The sequence below is a fragment of the Schistosoma mansoni genome, chromosome 1 (genome assembly GCF_000237925.1).
Source record: "Schistosoma mansoni strain Puerto Rico chromosome 1, complete genome".
In the NCBI taxonomy this organism is placed as follows: Eukaryota; Metazoa; Platyhelminthes; class Trematoda; order Strigeidida; family Schistosomatidae; genus Schistosoma; species Schistosoma mansoni.
In genome coordinates this window covers 17,868,720-17,889,716 of record NC_031495.1, presented here as the reverse complement: position 1 = coordinate 17,889,716, position 20,997 = coordinate 17,868,720, and the positions used below count along the sequence as shown (strand labels likewise).

The 20,997-nt window shown below is 35.1% G+C and overlaps 1 protein-coding gene and 2 non-coding genes across 3 annotated transcripts in view; all 3 read left to right on the top strand.

Annotated features, from left to right (window-relative positions):
- Positions 1 to 3,730: 3,730 nt before the first annotated feature.
- Positions 3,731 to 20,997, top strand: part of Smp_210760 (putative rotamase) — a gene marked incomplete at both ends in the record, with an annotated part of 50,008 nt that continues 32,741 nt past the window's right edge. The window contains 7 exons of the mRNA XM_018793502.1: positions 3,731 to 3,919; positions 5,140 to 5,374; positions 5,602 to 5,687; positions 7,809 to 8,102; positions 8,449 to 8,751; positions 9,800 to 9,849; positions 12,923 to 13,040. Of these exons, the coding sequence (XP_018648007.1) occupies positions 3,731 to 3,919; positions 5,140 to 5,374; positions 5,602 to 5,687; positions 7,809 to 8,102; positions 8,449 to 8,751; positions 9,800 to 9,849; positions 12,923 to 13,040 (1,275 nt within the window). The remainder of the gene's footprint in view (positions 3,920 to 5,139; positions 5,375 to 5,601; positions 5,688 to 7,808; positions 8,103 to 8,448; positions 8,752 to 9,799; positions 9,850 to 12,922; positions 13,041 to 20,997) is intronic.
- Positions 14,218 to 14,286, top strand: Smp_tRNA_00988_Pseudo_CTG.1.1. Its single transcript has one exon. It is a non-coding gene (tRNA).
- Smp_tRNA_00673_Pseudo_TTG.1.1 lies at positions 14,219 to 14,284 on the top strand. Its single transcript has one exon. It is a non-coding gene (tRNA).

Below are 20,997 nucleotides of genomic sequence, written 5' to 3'. Positions count from 1 at the left end.
GGATGCTCTTCCTTGAAAAGTATCATAATAAAAGAGAATTGGACTAATTAGCCATACCTTAAATGTTCCTCCACAAATGAATCAACTTCAATAGGCATCGACACTTTTTGCTTTACTTCTCGTCCTCTCTTTTTCTTATCCTTTTTTCAGCCACCTCAAGACATGCCACCAAAAACACACATGGAATGAGTGACTTCGTCCTGCGCCATGGTAATGTCGTAGATATTCCCGAGAGATATAAGGCCACGGTTCACAGAAGCCCTCAAATTTATGTAGATTTACTTCTGACTATCAGTTGCACGTCGCAACTCAACCTCTATAAAGCGCTCCAATCATCATATTGACCATACGAATCTTATTAATATCATTTACATTCATATGTGATAAGTGTTATTCCCCATAATTTTATGATCAGTGTACCTTATAGAATATCAAACTCACTGATTAATCCACCACAGTGAAGACTGTATCTTCTGTAACAATTTGATCTTGTTTGTAAGCCGGTATGCTTCATGTAACAGACTGTTCTTCGAGAATGAATTGTTATTACTATTACATTCGGTATTATCAATCATGGCCCAATCTGCTCGGTTGATGACTTTATTTTAGACCACTTTCGGCTGTGGTGTAAAAAGAACTAGTGTTTGATATTAGGTTTTACTGGACATAACATTAGTTTCACAAAGATGGCCACCACAGGATCTGAAAACTTTCGATAAAAGGAAATTGATAACGGTAATGGAGCATGCTTTAGTACTATACACACCCAAACCCACACGTTGGGTTCAGACCAAGGATCTTTTATGTTAGAATTAGTAATCACCCGTGCGACTGAGGCTACTCCCTAATCTAATATTCTCCCACTATCAACAAACAACGATAATGCTGCTTTGTCATCCATGTTTGGGGCTTGCGACATAATATACTGTCAGGTCAGACCTCGTACAAATATTAGGAGAGCAAACATAACAGTCATACAGGAGTTTTCTGCACCGATCAGCAAATACTGCTTTATTGATGAAAGAATCATGGTCCATATTTAAAGATACATTTAGCTTATTTACCTCCCTGTTTATACTATGCTCAGTACCACGCAGTATTAGTAACTGCTCACCATGAATAAGCAAACAGGTCTAGAAACTTCTTAGACGTAGGAAAAAATTGGAATAATCTTTTAGCCAGGTAACAAGATGGTCTTGGGAAAGGCCATTCGTGCTTGAAAAATTCCACTGCAAGAAAAGGTTGGGCTGCAGCAACAGTTAGTAATACTTGAGTATATGCAAATGTTATAGATGTAGGTAAATCTTTAACAAGGTTTCCAATCTTGGTCTTAAATTACAACAGGAAAGTTTTGGGTTTCTTTACGAAACTGTAAACTGGATGAGTGACTTTTTCAGTGGCAGAAGACAGCGAGCGGCAGTGAACAGGACTCGAAATAAGTGAGAATGTATAAAGGATGGAATTCATCAACATACGATCCCTGCCTTTTTCTTTCGACAGTTTACGTGACTTTTAGACTGTAGTAAATTTATCTGTTCTTATCAGATCCATACACAGTATGTCAGATAGAATAATATTCCACAACTGGTGAAGAAATGTTTAGTGTATCATACTCGACTATTGTGGAGCCGCATTTAGAATGTAGGGTTTAAGCAATGAGTACTTTTTTCAAGTATGGAGCGGATATGCTAAACAGATTTCATTGGTAAGGGAACAAAAAATAAATAAAGGTCTCTCCGAAATGTCTTACAAAGAAAGACTGAGACTCCTCAACATATATCCGTCATTTTGCCACATGTTACGGAGTGATCTGATACTGGCTTACCATATGCTGAACGATGATATTGATATTATCATTTAATAACTTCTTCCCATATTCAAGGTTAATAAACTGAAAGGACACACGAAGAAAGTTGAAAGACCAAGATTGAATCATCTACGTCTGGAGCTCTGTTTCTTGTACCATGTAATGAATTAACTAAATTCTCTCCCAGAACACGGAATACCAGAGGATCTTGTTTATAGATTCAAAAGCGACTGAATCTTTACCGCACTACAAACATCAAGTATTAATACAGTTTTATTTATCTCATATTCTTACCACTGAGGATTGAAGACTACAGCTAACCTTCAACATCTGGGCCACATTTTTGAGTACTTCTCCACCCTTCAAGGTTGGTTCGCTTGGGTGGTTTGTAGTTAGTACATTGGTAGGTAGGTTCTATATATTTTAGTACTGAACAGATTCATGCACCATATTACAATCAATTACAAATGAAAGATTTTTCGAGCAGATATTTTGGAGGCCTTAGGTTCTTGGAATCATCTATGTAACGTTTTCCAATCTCCCTATTTTGAGGAAAATTGGAATTGGCTGTCACTAATTGTAAGATGTGGTGTAAAACAATAGTATCTCATTTACCTGAATTGTTTATAACAATTATGTTATCAGGGAAAATTAGTTCTAATGCCTAGACATTTCGGAGCAAGTTTGTAAATGACTGGTAGTATCATCTGAACGTTACATCCACTGACTCAATGTATCACAATTTTATATTTACTTATGCTTTTAACTTATAGATATCCATTAGGAAACCGATATTGTGAAGTGATTAGCGTTTAAAGACTACTGCTCCTTGGACATGCATTCACAGTTAGCATCCAAGTGACTCTCAAGTTGTGTTTTAGGTGCTAGGCGTATATAGTGACAACTGTTAATGAATGAACTGACTCATTTAGTCGCATAATTCATGTAATTTGACAGCTATATTAGTACTAGTATTAGTACTACGAACACCTAATGTTTAATGTGGATAGATGGTCACAGCGGCAAATTATCTTTTGAACACTTGTCGTTTACACAATTTATCCGTAGTAAAAGCATTAAGAGTTAGTTTTGTGCATTTTATTTGTCCATTTCTCCTTAGATATTAGTTCTCCCACTCCTATATACTTTTCTATCTTATAATACCTCGATGTTTCGTTCCATACTTCATAGAATTAATGATGAGGCGAGTTTAATTAAAATTTTGGGACCATCAGTATTGGAGAGAATTTCGAGTGTATTCTTTCCCTGTAATTTTTCACTGGACTTTTAAAGACATCGATAATTCACATTATATATATATTCCAGTGTAATCCAGTTGGTTTATATAATGAAGAAAAGAAGGGTTTGGAAGTTTCAAATGTCATCTTTGAATTCCCAATTAAAGTGAGATTTACTGTTTTTAAATAAATAATGTGCTTCTCAGCCACCATAATCACACTCCCCAGTCTAATAACTTCTTAAGTGACCTAAAAAAAGCAGAATTAGCGCACTTATGGCGTAGCTGTTTTGATAACCATCGAAGCATCTTGCAAAATAATATCCACTGTCGTGTGTCAAAAACAACAGTAAGTTGTTATGATTGAATTAAGCATAATATTACGAAATCTTTTCAGAATTGCAAAGCCATTTTAGATAAGTTTATGGATGTTCTTTCAAACCCACAGAATTTGAACTTTGTTAAATGTAATTGCACATATGATCAGAATGAACTGATGATGGATTATGATGTTGTCGGAGTATCTCTCTATGATGTAATCAAGTATAGTCCCGGGCGCCTACAGAATCACAATACACTGTTGTTTCTTACTTTTCAAGTAATTTACTACTTAATTGTTACATAAACTTTTACAGGCGATTCATGCCATCACTCAGCTACACAAAATAAATTTACCTCATAGTGGTATGACATTGGATAATATATTTGTAGACGAAAAGTTTAACATCTTTCTCGGTCCCCCAAAAGCAATTGACTTTCTGTCAAACATAATGACAAATGAGTTAAAGGAAGAGGAAAATACTGCGGAAATTGATATTGCGATGTGCAATAGTAGTAAGCTGTCCACGATGACAACTAATTGGGTACTTCACAAAGTAAGCAAGTTCATCTTGTCTTGGTGTAATTTAATAAACATTAGTTCCTTATATTTTGCTTGAATTTCTGTTCAAAAGAAACCCATTTTATTGTTCGGCCAACAAAACTGAAGTATCGAGGCAAAGTGTGAACCTATAATCTAGTGGTTAAAATTTGAATCTTTTAACTACTTGACTATTAGTCTACCGTCCATAACGCATCTCGAAATTCTAGAATTAATGACTTGAGGAAGTAATAACTACCTCATCAAGTAGTTATATTTTTCAAACTTATTCTACTGACTAGTGAACCGACTTTTTTGGTTATGGTCCTCATCATCTGGAAAACTAAAATTACTTATGAAAATTCGAAATTTCATGATAACTCAACAGTTGTTATAATTAAAACTATAAACTCATTAGGTACGTGTTTCGACATTGAAATGAATTACTATTATGGTTTTTGATATATCTGTGATATCCGTCTCGTACTTATGAGTTTTAGTAGTCACTGTACTATTGTTGTCTAGATTTAAATGAGATTCGTACAACTACCAGGCTTCCAGTCTTTTGGATGGGTTCAACAATTCTCTAAAGCACTTGGGCATGCAGACGTCCCGTTCATCCAGCTAGTAAAAACAAATGATATGGTTATTTCTTTACCGCATTTTCACTATCTATAAGGTTGATCTAAAACAAGAAGTGTAGTCATTATTATAATTAACTTAGTGAAAGTGCTGTATTTACTTATCTTCGAACATTTGTCGTTCATTGTGTGATTTATGGTTGTGTGCTTATTTTGAAATAATAAGATGTAATTCAGTTTTTTTCATGTTTATCTCCTTTCCAAGGTAACAGTTACTTAATTTTCTAAATTCAGGACTTCCAAGCGTTGGGCTACTAGATCTGGATTCTGTTTCTCTTTTATTTAACCAGTATTCCCTCACACAAAATATGTAGCTCAAAACTGAGTACACAGATATGCTCTTAATTATTGTGGTGCACTCCTTTCTATCCACTTTAGTTTTAGTTGGTGGTTAGCATATTTAAATCCCATAACAAGTTTATCTGAAAACCTAGTGCACTATGTTTGGTCAATGATTTTGATTAATTTAATCTTTATTTCAGTATCCTTTGTCACGAAGAAGATATCGAATAGAAAGTCACTAGACTGAAATACAACAAAATACGTATAACTTGTATTGTTTAACAAGATGAAATGTTTGTTGTCTTTATTTCAGGTTACGAACTATGATTACCTGATGTTTCTGAATGAACTGGCTGGTCGACATAAGGGTGATCCATCAAACAGTGCAATTTTACCGTGGATAACAAATTTTGATACACCCTTCGGACAGTTAAGAGACTTGACAAAATCAAAGTATCATTTATGTAAAGGAGAAGATCAGTTGAATGCAAATTTTGCGACATCTCTGTGTAATCATACAATATCTAAGCGTCCTGGTTGGACACTAGGTACTCATAATGTGGAAGGACATTATGATGTTAGGAGTCATCATCAAGATTTTATGAAGTTGTGTAATGAGTTGGGTAAGACAATGAATGGATTTACCGATCGTTATTCCTTCTGCTTCTAGGTACTTGTAGTATAAGTAATGTAGATAGCAACTTGGTGTGCAGTATTGTAGATGAATATATATCTAACGGTAAATTGTTTTTATTTAAACAAAACTTGAATATAGATAATGGGAAAGAGAATACGAATTACACCTTTTCTCCCCACCATTTGTTGGATATAATGCCTGATCTAGCATACTATACATACATGGTAAGTAACTACTATTACTAGTCTGACTCTGAAGCTATTAAAATTTCTGATTCACAATTGTATTGAATGGAAATCTGATGCAATTATTCGAGTAACTATTTATGCCTTTTATTTTTAAAGAATCGACTTCAAAATTATTTTCAAGTTAAAATGAACAAATCATATTCTGTTATCCTTGACCGGTGTTAAGGTATGGTTTTTGAATTATCCTAAAACCACTCTGGCCCTATAGTTTATGCATTTCGAATTTTGGCAGTCAGTGCTGACAAGTATTTGCTCGTATTTCTGACACAGTTTAGTTAATTGACATAAAAGTTTTTCGTTAGAACGTGGGTCCCAAAACCCCTACACACCATTTTATTTTTCCATACTGATACCGTTACTGCTTCTACTACTCTAGAATTTGCCTTGGAATAATTTTATCTTTGTACCACTGTGGTCTGGCAACTTGGATCGATGCACATGTATCAGGTATACATTGTGTATAACTGACTGATGTATAATGTGGTGACTATATCTCAGTAAATTTCTGAAAAAAATTATTTTCTTTTATTACAAAACTTTAGGCTATGCTTTTGAAAAATAATCCATTTGACGTTTAAGTATTGGGTTTATGATACTCCGTAATATCACTATGGTTCATTTCCTTTCGTAAAATACAAAAAAACTAGGCTTCGTTTGTCTTATTTCTTATCCTTATTTGGTATCAATGGCATGGCAAGAAACTAATGGACCTCTTAAATGTTTAATTTTAAACCACCAAAATGCTTTACTTGATGGAGTGATGACAGTACAAAAGTGATTGACACATTTATTTCACTATTACGTAATATTTCACGCAGTCATGGCAAAGCCAATATCCTACTGTTGTCTATTTTCCCATAAAGATTTAGCAGGGGAGAGAATGTAATCAATTTGCTAGGATTTTAAATGCAGTCATTTTGCAACTCATAGTGTATATCCGAACTGAAACATTGAAAAGTGTGTTTTTATGTACTATGTTCTATGGAGTTAAAATCAACGAAATAGTTTTACTTCTTTAACAGATGGTATACTTATTAGTTTCACTATTCTCATGTTCATGTCAGTTAAAGATAACGTCATTCTTTAGATAAGAAAAGAAACAATTCTATCATATTGTTAAAACCTTACAAGTATATTTAGTCAGTTTTAAGTCGCAACCCTTGCATATTACTATTAATATGATATGTTCTGAAAATAATAACTACAAAATTCAAACCAGTTTACAGGAATAATCAGCCTGATATAGATAGTAATATTAAATGTAGAGAACGGATATGTGATGTAAGACTGTTTTAAGTTTTATAGTGCGAAAATTGTTCAAGTTGTACACTCTTCACATTTATCACAGCAATGAGAGTCACCAGCCGAGAACTTTTGATTTTTTTAAGTTGGCATCCCGTTGATATGTGAGCAATGCATTTAAGGTCATTTCCTGCACCATAACGAACTAATTATAACCATCTGTAACTAGAGAAAATAAAACGGAAGCCGAGAGCACGGAACAAAGGCGATAATTAATACGATAAGCTAGTTTTGTCTACCATAATACATATGTCATGCTATTTTATCATCTATTCTTGTTGAATATTATTCAAATTATTCAAGGTTGCCAAGGACGGTCTAACTATAAAGTAACAGCAGGTAAGTAGGTTTACTTAGTGGATTCGGTAATAAAAATGACTAAACATTTAACGTTCTTATAACCTCATTTTTGGAATAAGATACACAGATGTAACAACACTTAGTGCACTTTCAGAGAAGGAGTAAACTATGAGCGGCAGTTACGCTCTCTGACTGCTTAAAATGCAGTAAGCGAGGTGATATTTAAACTTGCGAACAAATAGTTCAACGTCGAATGCTTTTACAACCGTACTACCGTTTTCAAGTGATTTTTTGAAATTATTTATAAAATATAGACTTGAGCTAACGATTCCGCTGCCAATGATTTGATAATTTTTTTACTGTACCAGTAGAGATCCCTTTTATTACTTATTTTATGTAATGAATAATGTGATATTTTGCCAATGATTGGTTTTATAACACTTATCCTACGACCTTGAACATTTTGATTTACTTTTTGTTTTCAATGTGTAATAGGCTAGAAAAACTCCATTGTCCTTGTTGACACAGTTTGTGCGTCCTGTTTATCAACCTCAAGAATTCCCAACGACTATTGCACGATTATATGAATCTACTCCAGACGAATGCATCCCGGAGTTTTTCACAGATCCGTCAGTTTTCTCTTCTATTCACCCAGATATGGCTGACCTTGGCCTACCGTCTTGGTGTTCTTCTCCTGAAGAGTTTATTAAATATCACTCTAAACTTCTGGAAAGTGATGAAGTATCCAGTAATTTGCACCACTGGATCGATCTAAACTTTGGATACAAAGTAAGTGATTGAAATTTTGTAGCAATTACCACCACTCGAAGCAAAGCATATTATGCATTGACATAGTGTTTATATACTTGGTTTTATCCTAGATAGTTTCACAAAATTTCTATTGAATAATAGTTTTCAAGAGATATTCTTAGGTGTGTTACTTCACTAATTTTTTCACATAAGTTTAACTTGATAAGAAACAATGATAAGTTGATAGATATATATTTTATTGACAAGTTCTGCAACACATAAACTAATTCTGTCGTTACTGTAAATTTTTACCTTTGATTATGAATAAACGAATTCTTTCTCCTCCCTAAATAGAATAGATTTCAATTACTTTTTATGGTTGTAGTTACTTGGCTCAGCTGCGGTGAGCGCTAAAAATGTCCATCTAGAATTGGCAGGTGATCAAACTGCTTTACGTCGTACTGGTGTCGTATGTTTATTTAGTACACCACATCCTCAAAGAATTTGTAGTAAAAAATTATCGAAATATTTTGGTGCAACACTACCAGATATATTTCAAATGGATGTAAATCCCCCAACTTCTAAACACAACTCAGTCAGTATGGAAATGCACGCAAATAACTCTCCAAATGAAGTTTCCTTGAGAAAAAACCACCCTACTCTAACGAAGTCCATTTCTAGTTCTAAGGTATGATGTCTGTCATTGGTTTTATTTTTACGTACTTTGATATTTTTTATGTTTGAGGTAATTCGTAAAATAATAATTCAGTATTATAGAATTGCTAGTAAGCTCATTATCTTATGATCAGTTATGTATGTTGAGAATTTTGCATAATAGATAATTCAACTTGAATTTTCCATATTTCTCCTTCAATGATTACTTGGAAAACTTGTCATTTTTCATTGCGTTTTTATTGTACACATAACAGTTCTTTCACTTTACATGCTTATGTAAACACACTGAACCCAATACTTAGTTTAGATTTCTTTAACTTGTGTTTTCCAAGAATCCTCAAAATTTAAATCATAGGGAAAGTAAATTAGTTTTCCGTTCATTTAAATTTAGGTTTTGTCGTTTTTTCCACACAAAATTTCCTCCATTTACGACCTTCAGTTTTTTAAATAATTGAAACCAATCAGTAGAAGTGTTATTTCGTGATATGCATAGGAAAGTAATAACTAATGCAGTGGAAACTTCTTAATGTTTTTTGTTCTCAACGAATTCTCGATCACTATTGTTCCTGGTAACTCCAAGCACTTACTAGAATCTTCAAATGGAAGATACAAAGTTTTCTGAATGTAAGAGCTTCTACCTTATGTAAACCAAAATTATATTTGAGTAATATAAACTTTAAAATACGTATTGTGAATCACAAGTTGGATGTTCTAGTTTTTACGAAAATTTTGTTTATGTGAACATCAAGCACATAAAAACGATTATAATTGATTCATTTTCGTTTACTGAAATCCATTAATTCGATACAAACTTGAGCCATATTTTATGGGTGTATGTATGTATGTGAGATGGTGGATGAACTAGTAATAATTCACTTTGTCCGCAACGATATAATTGAAGTATTATTCAAACCTAAAGCTTAGTAATTGAGAATAGAGTACGTAAGTCGCTGAACCATCACTCCAGTTATATTCACTTAACTTATTTAAAACAACTGAATATGTTAAAAAGCTCTCAAGACTATATTCATAATTTTATAATGTATATTTTTCTCCCAAAGGTTAATCACACTCCAAAACTGCCAACAGGCGATAGAGATTCATGTTTAAAGTAAGTTGTTCACTCTTTTGTACACTATTCATCGAATATTTAATTATCAGTGTAAAATATTTACTCAAATGAGTTATAGGCACCTTATTTTCTATTCTGTTTTTAATTATTGAATGCTAAGTGGATGATATTGCATTGCCTCGAATCACGGTATTTGACTATATGTCCAACTAGTTTTACAAACAATTCTCAAAGTTGTACACTGAGGTCTCTTAGTTGATTAGAGAAGTTATGTTATTCTGAAATTTATTTGATTTAACTAGTTAAAATCAATCATGTTTATCCAATTTATTTTATATATTGTTTGTATTCTCTTCTCTTTGAATTCTTTTGTGCATATGATATATTCCAACATTAGTTATTTACTTATGTGTTGTTTATTTTCATCCACTGTTCATATTGTAGCTTGTCACTGAGTTGTTATATAGAGTAATACCAGATAAGTATAGAATATTTATTTTGCTCTCGACATGATAATGTACGAAAGTCGTATCAGTCAGTTACAAATGAAGTTCCGCCTCTTACAAGTATATTTGGATCCAAGTTGTTACACCTTACTCCACTATAGTAAGGTAAAATTAACGGGGTAGAAATCTAAGCAGTTGAGATGATAATATCGATGCTAGTGAAAAACTAAATATAAGAAGTATAGTTCGGAATTCGTCAGAAGATGATAAACCTAGAATTATATTGGAAGTCAACTTTCAGAGGAACATTTCGAATGAGTACGTCTACTCCACTGCAACCAATGTCGAGCTATATGACTTAAAATTCGCAACTGTACACTCTGACAATTCAGTGGGCCCGAACTCCAAATGCAGTCACTTATTGAATGGTTGGTATGTTTACTTGTGTTATCAGATGACGTTTTTCCTTTTGGCTAGCTTAGAGCCATGGGTAAAGTAGTGGTTAGGGATGTGTAAGACATGCCCCAACTACTTCAGTGATTAGAAATTGTCTTTGTCTGCTTTACCATCTTTACAAAGTTCGCTGCGCTTAATAACAGTATTATTTATTATCTTCTTCATGTTTAGGCTCGATGACCAAAATATTTACGACCTACACATATTCTCTATCACTAAAACTCATATTTTGTGGCCTGAAATAATATTGAGCGAATTATTATGCAGTATACTCGCACTTGGAATAGGCATACGGAAATTTTACATGCACTAGACTCCCGATCAATTAAACCAGCTTTTCGTGTCTGCTCCAATAATTCTCTAACCACTTAGTTACCATGGCTAGTCCAACTACTATATGGTTGAAGTGGCTGTTGGGCCAATTGCTTTATTTTTTGTGGTCAGTTTAGCCATTGATATAGACTATTCGTGAAGTAACATTTCACTTTAGAGCTTTCTTACATTGCTGTTCAATGCTGTGAAAATAATTTTCAGCGTCTTCATCAAGCAGCAATATTACCTACATAGTTTAAGTCAATAAGAGTTTTAAGTAGGAAATGAAGAAGTTACGTTAACTATCATATCTGAGCTGAATTTAGCTAGAGATGAATTAAAAACCTATTTAAAAATTAAGATTGTCTAACTACTAACACAGTGATTCTGAAATATTGATTTTCAGTTCATAATATATTACCAGCAGAATTAGAATATGATTTGTTTAGAAAGATAATAGTGTGATGTAACTTTGAAAGAACCCCCTAAATGCTTTGTCACGGCCGAGGGCGGGGAGAGTCAGCTCTCCCTCTTCAAATGCTGTCACATGGCCACGTGCATACAACCATTGCCAGAGAAGTCCTACTCACTGCCTTCTAGTGGCGGGAATGTTGTTTACGAAATTGAGAGGATGAAATGCGAATGTCCGGCGCTTTAACCGGGTTGGTGGACCCTCCGTGTCCACCTAGAGGAGTTGGAAAACCCCGATTCCAAACCAATGGTGCACATGGGCTTCAGGATCCTTTTCGACCATTAGTATAAAGATGATATTGTCTTACTGTGCGATAATGCCCAAACCATGCAGTCTACACATAATCAGTTGAAAATTAGTGTCCGTAGATAAGGTATGTGCTTTGCACCTTCGAAGTGCAAAGTGATTTTACAAGACTGGCAGGATTCTAATCATGCACTCACCCTGTGTAGTGAGCAGATAGAAGTAGTCGAGAAGTTCGTGTATTTAGGTAGCTGCATAAGTGCTGATGGTGGCGTGAGTGACGAGATCGATTTACGTATAATGAAAGCCAGAGCGGCTTATGCCAATCTGGGCCTTCTTGATGTTAATCTGGCGGTAAAAGTTCGCATTTACAACGCGTCGATAAGAACAGTTTTGCTCTATGCTTGTGAAACCTGACCTCTCCGAGTTGAGGATGTTAGATGACTCTCTGTGTTCGATCATCGTTGTCTCTGAAGGATTGCTGACATCCAGTGACAACACCATGTTAGTAATGCAGGGGTTCGGCATCGTTTGTTCGCGCGCAGAGACGACAATTCATTTGGTGCCACCATTTTGGAACATCGAATTTGGTGGCTTGGAAATGTTCTGCGTATGTCGTCCCAGAGAATTCCTCGTCATGTATTATTTGCCGACACTGGGATTGGTTGGAAAAAGCGGAGAGGTGGTCAGTGTATGACATGGTGTCGTGGTATGAAAGAAAGCTGTGCAGGACTGGCTTTTGTTGGTCCTTCACGACTTTCTGGTTGGAGTCCCAGAGATGGTGCAACAGAGTGGCTAGAGACGTTATCAGATATTGCTCAGAATAGAAGCCAGTGGCCATCCTGCTGTAACTTTATTTTACTTTTTATTTTACTTCATAAAAGATTAACGTAACTTCTTTAATTGAAAGAAGTGTTTCTGGTTATATTTCTGCTAACTGAACTGTTTCTCCCATTATTATATATTACACTCTCATACACTAATTTCTGTTCTTTATTGTTCCCCTTTTTCGTATATGCACTTTACATTCTCTATCTCTTCACATTCTTATTGTTATTGTGTAGCGCATATGTATCTGATGCCTCTTTGTACCAATATTTATGTGTTCAAATAAATAAATAAATAGTTTCAAAGAAAAAGCTGGCATTTAATCGCTGTTTTCTGGTTTATATCTTTTTTTTAGAAATAAAATATGGCTTCCTGATGATTATGATCCGTTAGAATTGATTAATATGCATCAAAATCTGTGCAAATTTCTACACATTGAAACACATATACAAGATTTAAATGATCCAGAATCTGTGAGTTAAAATAGCTCATTAGTAATAGTTTCAGCTTTATTTATTTTCGTTTTGTTGTTTGAAATGAATAATTGATTTGCATAAAATAACATCCCTAGTGAATTCACAGTAAATAAATAATGCCGTTTTTTTTCGACTTAACATTCAACTTGTTTAGTTCGCATAGATTATAATTTGGTAATATTGCGATTGATTTATAGATAAACTTTTATATATTTAAAAACATAAACATTGGTACATAGTGACCGAAATATATATGCACCACACAAGTAATTGAATTTGTGTATGGGCTTGGGTACTACCCGGGTGCCCAAACCGAAGCAGGTGGATTTCTCAGAGGCCCTCTCATTTTTCTAAGGAGCAGAGAAATACTATCAATCTAGTTCACACGCTGGTTGTGCAGTTCACTTGAAAGATGTTATTTCTTTTTAGTGGATTATGACAAGTAAATTCAGAACTCGAAATCGCCTGTAATTCACAATCTGATTTACCTGTGTTTGTCAAAAGTTCATCTTCATGTTCCTCTGTTAGTTTTTCTATAAGCGCATTCATTGCATTTTCATAAATTGTTTCTTTTTCATCTAAACATTTTCCACGTTTACCATAGGCTGTTGTGCTGACAGAAAAAGGGTTACCTAATTGCAAAAAAATTACTTCTTCATAATAGGTATTTTATATAGGCCTGGTTAATTTAACAGGAATTCGATTAAATTAATTGGATTAAATTCATTCAGTCGTGGCCAGGGGAGCTAATCCATGTCAGGTAGAGACAGGTATCTACCTCAGTACATTGGAAGTTGGTTGCGCAATTTCGTGGATTGGTTGAGGTTAGACATTAACACCGTTGGATGCCAGCTCAGTGGTCTATCGGTTAAGGGCTCCGGCTCGAGACTGGTAGGTTCTGGGTTCGAATCTCGCGAGAGCGGGTTCGTGGATGCGCACTGCTGAGGAGTCCCATAATAGGACGAAACGGCCGTCCAGTGCTTCCAGGTTTTCGATGGTGGTCTAGCCTCAATTGACTCATGATCTTAACTATAAAATCATTCAGTATTGTTTGTTTGAATCTTCCCATCGATTTGTTAGGACTGCAACTGGTCAGTCTCTAATTGGCATATGTGCATGGGAAGATTCAAACAAACAATACTGAATGAATTTAAACTTCGCCCCATCGCACAAGCAAGTGGCCGAGTGGATAACGCGATGGCGTTTGAAGCGAGATTACTGGGTTCGAGTCCCAGAGTGAACATCAACTCTGAGATGCAGGTACATCCAGCTGACGAGTCCCAAATAGGACGTAACGCGCGTCCTGGATTCCACTGCTAGCTACTATCCATCTTTGCTCATCTATTCATGAGTTACTTAGATCGAATGATTTTCCCAATTAAATTATTAACTTGCAGTACGAACCGAAACCGAATAGTTTATATCAGTGTATTTTTCCTCGTAAATTCTTATTGTTTTCTATAATCATGTTTTGAAAAGCATTTGGTTCATTCATACATAGTTTTTATTTTATTCTCAACCTTTAATCATTTGTATCATTCATAATATTCATTGTCTCTTAATTTTTTCCAAAACATTAAATTATATAGCTAATTAATATCAATTCCAACCAATCATTTCAACAGTTACAATCGTTCTCACCTTACATACCAAAAACATGCTTGTTTTCAGCATTTTTCCCTAGTAATCATCAAAGTGAATTGTATAATCTAGTAAATTTATCAACTGTTCACATTCCAATTGATATAATCAGATTACTGTATCCACATATTCAGTCAGCAGTGTATGCAAATCCTAATTGGTTTGTGAATATTTTAAATTCAACCAAAATGTTAGAGCTGTTTTCAACAATAGGAGGTCTTGAAGTGAGTTTTTCTGTTAGTTTCATGATTTCGTAGAGGTTATTTACAGTTGTTAGTTCATTTTATTTTCATTTATTGTATCACTGTTTTTTCCTCACATTGATAATCCATTTTCATTGCCATTCTACTTATTTCTCAGCATTGTTGGTCAACAAGGAGAATATATATTTTAAATTTTGTTGTAAACCTCCCAAACTCCTCTTAGTATTTGATGGATATATCTTGCAATGTAACAACTGACCGTCTCTTCTGATAATTCGCATTAGATTACTTGAATACTAATCAGTTTATCATGAAATAATAAATATGATTTCAAGTGACCTACATCATTTACAACTTATTTCGCTGTCATGCTAATGATACCTTAAACCTCTTATATCTTGTACTAAGTCTTCCATAGGACCTTATCATATTCTATGTCACATGTACATCCTGTTAGTCGAGATTCTTGAAGTATCTGGTGTAAATGGTTCTCATGCCTACCATATAAATCATTTTTCAATGAGTATTGAGGACTTGTTCATTTCAAAGGGATTTATAGCATTAGAAACTGGCATACATACAGTAAGGTCACTCTTATACTTAACGAAAGTGTCTTGTGGATGGCGAATCATACAGCAAAAACACGAAGAGGGAATAGGAAAGAATAGCTCCTTGTGATAAACTAGAAATAGAATGCTTCCCACAAACACAGTGTAATCTCTTTTAGAGAAGTAATACAACAGCCGGTTGATCATCTTACTCTCGGTTTTAACGCTGATAAAGTTGCTTAATTATAGAAATCTTGGAATAAAATCGAAGGCAGAAGTATATTCTGGGAATGCACATCGAACATACTTCTCACCCTTTTCCAAACTAAACACTATATTATGATGCAGGACAACAGCAGCACTCAAGGCACGTCTTTCACATTTCCAAAAAGCATATGGATATGTGCTCTCCTTGAATCCAGACTGAGTTAAAAGTAGCAGTAGTTTTTCCATTATTTCACTTGAACAAGAACATGAAAGCAGAGCTCAAGGTAACAGTTGATAACATCAACGGTGTCTTCCAATGAGTCATTTGTAAATAAATCCCAGTTCGTTATTGGAAACATTTTTCTCGGATCTTAGATATTTTCGTCTGAGTAGCTCCTACATTTTTTTCTGGTCTGATGCAAAAATTTATTCTCTCCAAGCTTCCCATATACTTTAGTTAGAATATGAATGAGTGCGATGAAGTACTTTTACGAGTCATATGCATTTCTACATTATTAGTAAGCTAAATCTAGAGATCCATTATAATTGGTGGGGAAATCGACTAGGTTCTGATGACGTAGAGATGAAAGAAAGCTTTAATCACACGAATTGAAATCATCACATGCAATTAAAAGAAAATCGCTGAAGCTAGGAATGGCAAATTCAGGGAACTCATCGTCTATAACAGATGGTTCTCAGATGATCTGCTGTTCGGTATCACGTAAATGTTGACAATATAAATAGAAATGTACTTGTTCATGTGTTCAAGTGGATGGTATGTCGAAGATAAACAGTCGATGAATTCGTTTAAAAACCTAAAATATCTATAGTTTGATTAAAACCAGTTCACATTTATAAACGTAGTTACACCATGACCTTACCTTTCCTTATTGTTTGATCTATCCTGACGACAAACATTGAGACCATATAGTGATGCTAAACTATCTCCATGTATATCATTTAACTAGGTTTCTTGAATTGTGATTATACCATAATTAAGGTATATGTTAAGGCCTAGTAGAAATCAAAAATTGAGTCTTGTCCATTCAGTGATCTGCATTTAGAAGCCAGCAGTTAAAGAATAGAAATCTGATTAACATATATTACCAACCATTGAGATTGCATTTTACTGTAACTTATGAAGCGATAGATCGTAAACTTTTTATGTACGCATGGGAGTAGGTTACACAGTCCTAAGACATAATCTGTAGGTTAAAACAAACAAAACAGGCGACTTTTTAAAATATTTGAATGGTACGAAAAATAGATATTCTAGGTACTCAAGAAGGCCGCCAAACTACATAGGACAAATTCATGGTATAAAGCATGTGTTACTGGTGTTGATTTCATTAACTAGCGTTTCCATTGACAAAATCGCGTTTAATGTGATTGTCTATCTCGAAGTGCCTTATTTATTTGACACTCCGTATGTTTACGTTTTACGGCTCTTGTTGCATAACCGTTATATCGTTATGCATTGTCATAGAGTATGCAGCTCAAACTAATTAATCATTATGAGATTTCGCGCTTACTCAACTATTTACTGCTAATTTTTCCTTTTTTTCACTTAGAAGAATAGTTGTAGTATAGTTATTCGTAAATTGCATGCATCATTATCCATCTAAATGAAGCATGTACATGATTTTTTAACCTTAATGCACACGGTAAATGCGATACTACTCATCCTCAATTATTCTGACTTTTAAAATCTTTTGTATTGGTAACTATGTATAATGCTGAGTGAAAACGGAGCTACCATTCATCAAATATGTGCGTTAATGTCTCCAATCGACCGTATTCTTTTACCATTATTCTTGATTTTTCTTTGTTCTTTAGTTCATACGATCACATCTTCTCCCACTAATTATCTATCTATACGAACCTGAACAACTTAAACGTATGTCAAGTGATATCTCCCCGAGAATTCCTCTTGCTTTGTTATATTCACGTTTATTTCTACGTCGTTTATTGGCTTATTTAAATGTGAACACATTTATTGTACATATTTTACCTTATATAACCTTTAGTCTTATTGGAGGTAGTATAAACGCTTTATCTGATGAAAATATTGTATGGCATCAAAGAAGTTATGCTGGTCTTACAAATGAACAAATAGATTCTAAGAATTCAAATGCGAACCAAAACACGCCTGAATCATTGAGTCGTAATCTAGAATTAAATGATGAATCTTTATTATATGATCAATCGGAAAACATATCAGCACATTGCGATTTATTATTTTATAAACAAGATATTATGAATGTGGATGAGATTGGAATTGATCTTCGAAGTTTAATAAATGACGAAGAATTTCAATTCTTGGAAGATTCTAAAAGTTTGTCTACGTTCACTTGTGTAAAGTCCAGTGAAGAAGAATGTGATGATGTTAGTCGCAAATCGCTTCACAGTTGTCCAAGCGATGCAACACCAGCACCTCCTCTTCACTCCTCAAGGTAAACAGTTTTCAGATTATATTATCCATAACTACCTATTTCAAGTTCTGTAATAGGTGTTCTGAGGGTTGTTAAATTTCGGTTCTTCATATCTTCGAAAGGTGCTTCTTTTTGAAGTACCCGAAAAGGAAGATGACTTATTGGTGGTGACCATGACTGCAGCACCCAAGAGACAATTGTTTAAACTTGACCACACATATTCGTTTTCCAAGCAGTTCTCGATTTGTTGACTTTGTACTTTCAAGGCTTTACCACAGTCGACAGAAATTCATGGAGTATATTGAGGTGTGGTATTTTTAAGGTTGACATTTTCTAACTCTTTCACACCTTTGTAATGATGCAGCATCACTGCAGATGCTGGTTTTCTAAAGTGAACCTTAGAGCCGTCACATCCCTGTACAGTCAATTATACGACTTCGTCTTTGGACAGCTCTTCAGTTGACCTGTCTGGAGTGGTGGGGAGTATAAGGACAAGTGTTTCATTCAGTATAGCCCGACTAGGTCATAATTTTATGTAAGTTTGACCGCCACATCAAAGTAATAGCTATGGTGAGGTCAGTCGCCTATCCCTTGAAAAAGTAGTTGGAATATTATTACACTATATATAACATGCTAGTTTACAAAAGTTAAGCAGTTTATGAACTAAACTGTTGAATTTCCCGCCTTTTCAGGGGTATAAAAGTGTTAAACGCTCTGGCCAGTAGTAAATAATCCAATATTGGAATAGTAACCAAACCGAACTGTTAATACTAACTTCATGTAAAAGTATATGTAAATGTCTAAAATAGATAGAAGTTATAAAAAACATGAAATTCTTCAAGGTGATCAGAAGTATCCATGTTGGTGAAAGAAAGTCATTTATTTACAGCTCTCATCCAGTTGGTCGTTTCAGTAAATTTTCTACTAAATCTTGGGGTTAAACTGAAACAGAGTATCTTCAATTAGTTAATTTACTACTATTTATGTACTGTATATAAATGTTTAGCAAGAACACTTCTTGATTTGTAACTACTGTTCATGCTTTTTATTTAAAGATCTTATTAAACTATACTAGTAACAGTAGGTGACTATGTATGAAAAATAATTTCTAAAGGACGAGTGAAATTACAGGATGAACGATATGAATTAGCACTGAAACCCAAGATTTAAGGGGGCTTAAAAATATGAGCCCATCTTTCCTACTGAGATTAAGATCAACAAATGTCACCTGAGGTTCTCAACCATAGATTATGATTATGTTACAGAGTCTGACTGAAACGTCCGTACTTCTGAAAAGTCTTTCAGAGTAAAATTCAACGATTTCACCAGCTGATGTTGGGTCATACTCATGTCAACCTTCACCTTTTTTCAACTAACTCTTCTGACAACCAGAATAGTTTTGTTGTGGTAGACAATAACTGTCCTTGCATAATATATGTCTTAACGTAAACAAATTAGATCTAGGTTAACTAAAAGCCTAAGGAACGATCGTGAGCAGTGGTGGGCAACCGAAAGCAAAAGAGATGGAAAAGGCAGCGGCTGTAGGCAACACCAGGCAACTATTCAGACTAATAAAAGAAACCGGAATTAAGAAGTCAAGTGTGAGACAATCTCGGAAAAGACGGAACCCCTATCTGCTCTCAACCCAAACGTTTAGAACGATGGGCGGAACACTTTAAGGAGCAGTTTAGCTGGCCTTCAGCTACTGCACAACTACCCATTATTCCAAGAAAACCTGAATGGAACATTGAAGTAGGTTCCCTGACCCTACTTGAAGTTCAAAAGGCTATTAGTAATCTGAAACGAGGAAGAGCAGCTGGTCCAGATGGATTAGCTCCAGAGGTTTTTAAATATGGTGGTCCAATTTTAGCGATTAGGTTGACTAATATTCTGGCTAAAATCTGGGAGACGGACGTAATCCCATCTGACTGGTCACAATCTCTGATTGTCCCAATATATAAGAAGGGGCCAAAATCATCCTGTGATAACCATAGAGGGATTAGTCTGACTAACATAGCATCTAAAATACTAGCCTCAATAATTATCGGGCGCCTAACAAAGACTCGTGAACTGCAAACACGAGAAAATCAGGCTGGCTTCAGACCTGGTCGTGGCTGTATCGACCACATATTCACCATTCGTCAAGTTTTAGAGCACAGACATGCCTATCGGCGTCCGACAATGATAGTTTTTCTTGACTTGAAAGCAGCATTTGACTCTGTAGACCGGTGGTTCTGTGTCAGTGTCTGTCATTGAAAGGTGTACCTCAGAAGTATATAAACCTTGTGAAGGCTCTTTACTCGAACACTACCAGTCGAGTGAGAGCTTATGCCGAACTGTCATATGATTTTACAACCTCAATTGGTGTCCGTCAAGGCTGTCCACTATCCCCATTTTTGTTTAACTTCATTATAGACCTGTTGCTGGAAATAACACTCTCGTCGACTAAATTTTCAGGAATTGATCTTCTACCAGGAGGTTCACTTATCGACTTAGAATACGCAGATGACATAGTCCTGTTTGGTGAAGACGCTGGCAAAATGCAGAGTCTTCTGTTAGAACTGAGTAATTATGCCAGGATGTTTGGGATGCGTTTCTCCCCATCCGAATGTAAATTGTTACTCCAGGACTGGCCTGCGTCAACACTTGAACTAAGGATAGGGAGTGAAGTAGTCGAACGCGTCGACAACTTCACTTATCTTGGAAGTCTGATCAGCCCTAATGGGTTGGTGTCTGACGAAATCTCAGCACGGATTGGAAAAGCTCATTTGGCTTTTGCCAACTTACGTCACCTATGGCGTAGACGAGATATCCGTCTATCAATTAAGGGACGAGTATACAGCGCAGCAGTTCGTTCTGTTCTACTTTACGGCTGCGAAACATGGCCATTAAGAGTAGAAGATACTCGTAGGTTACTAGTATT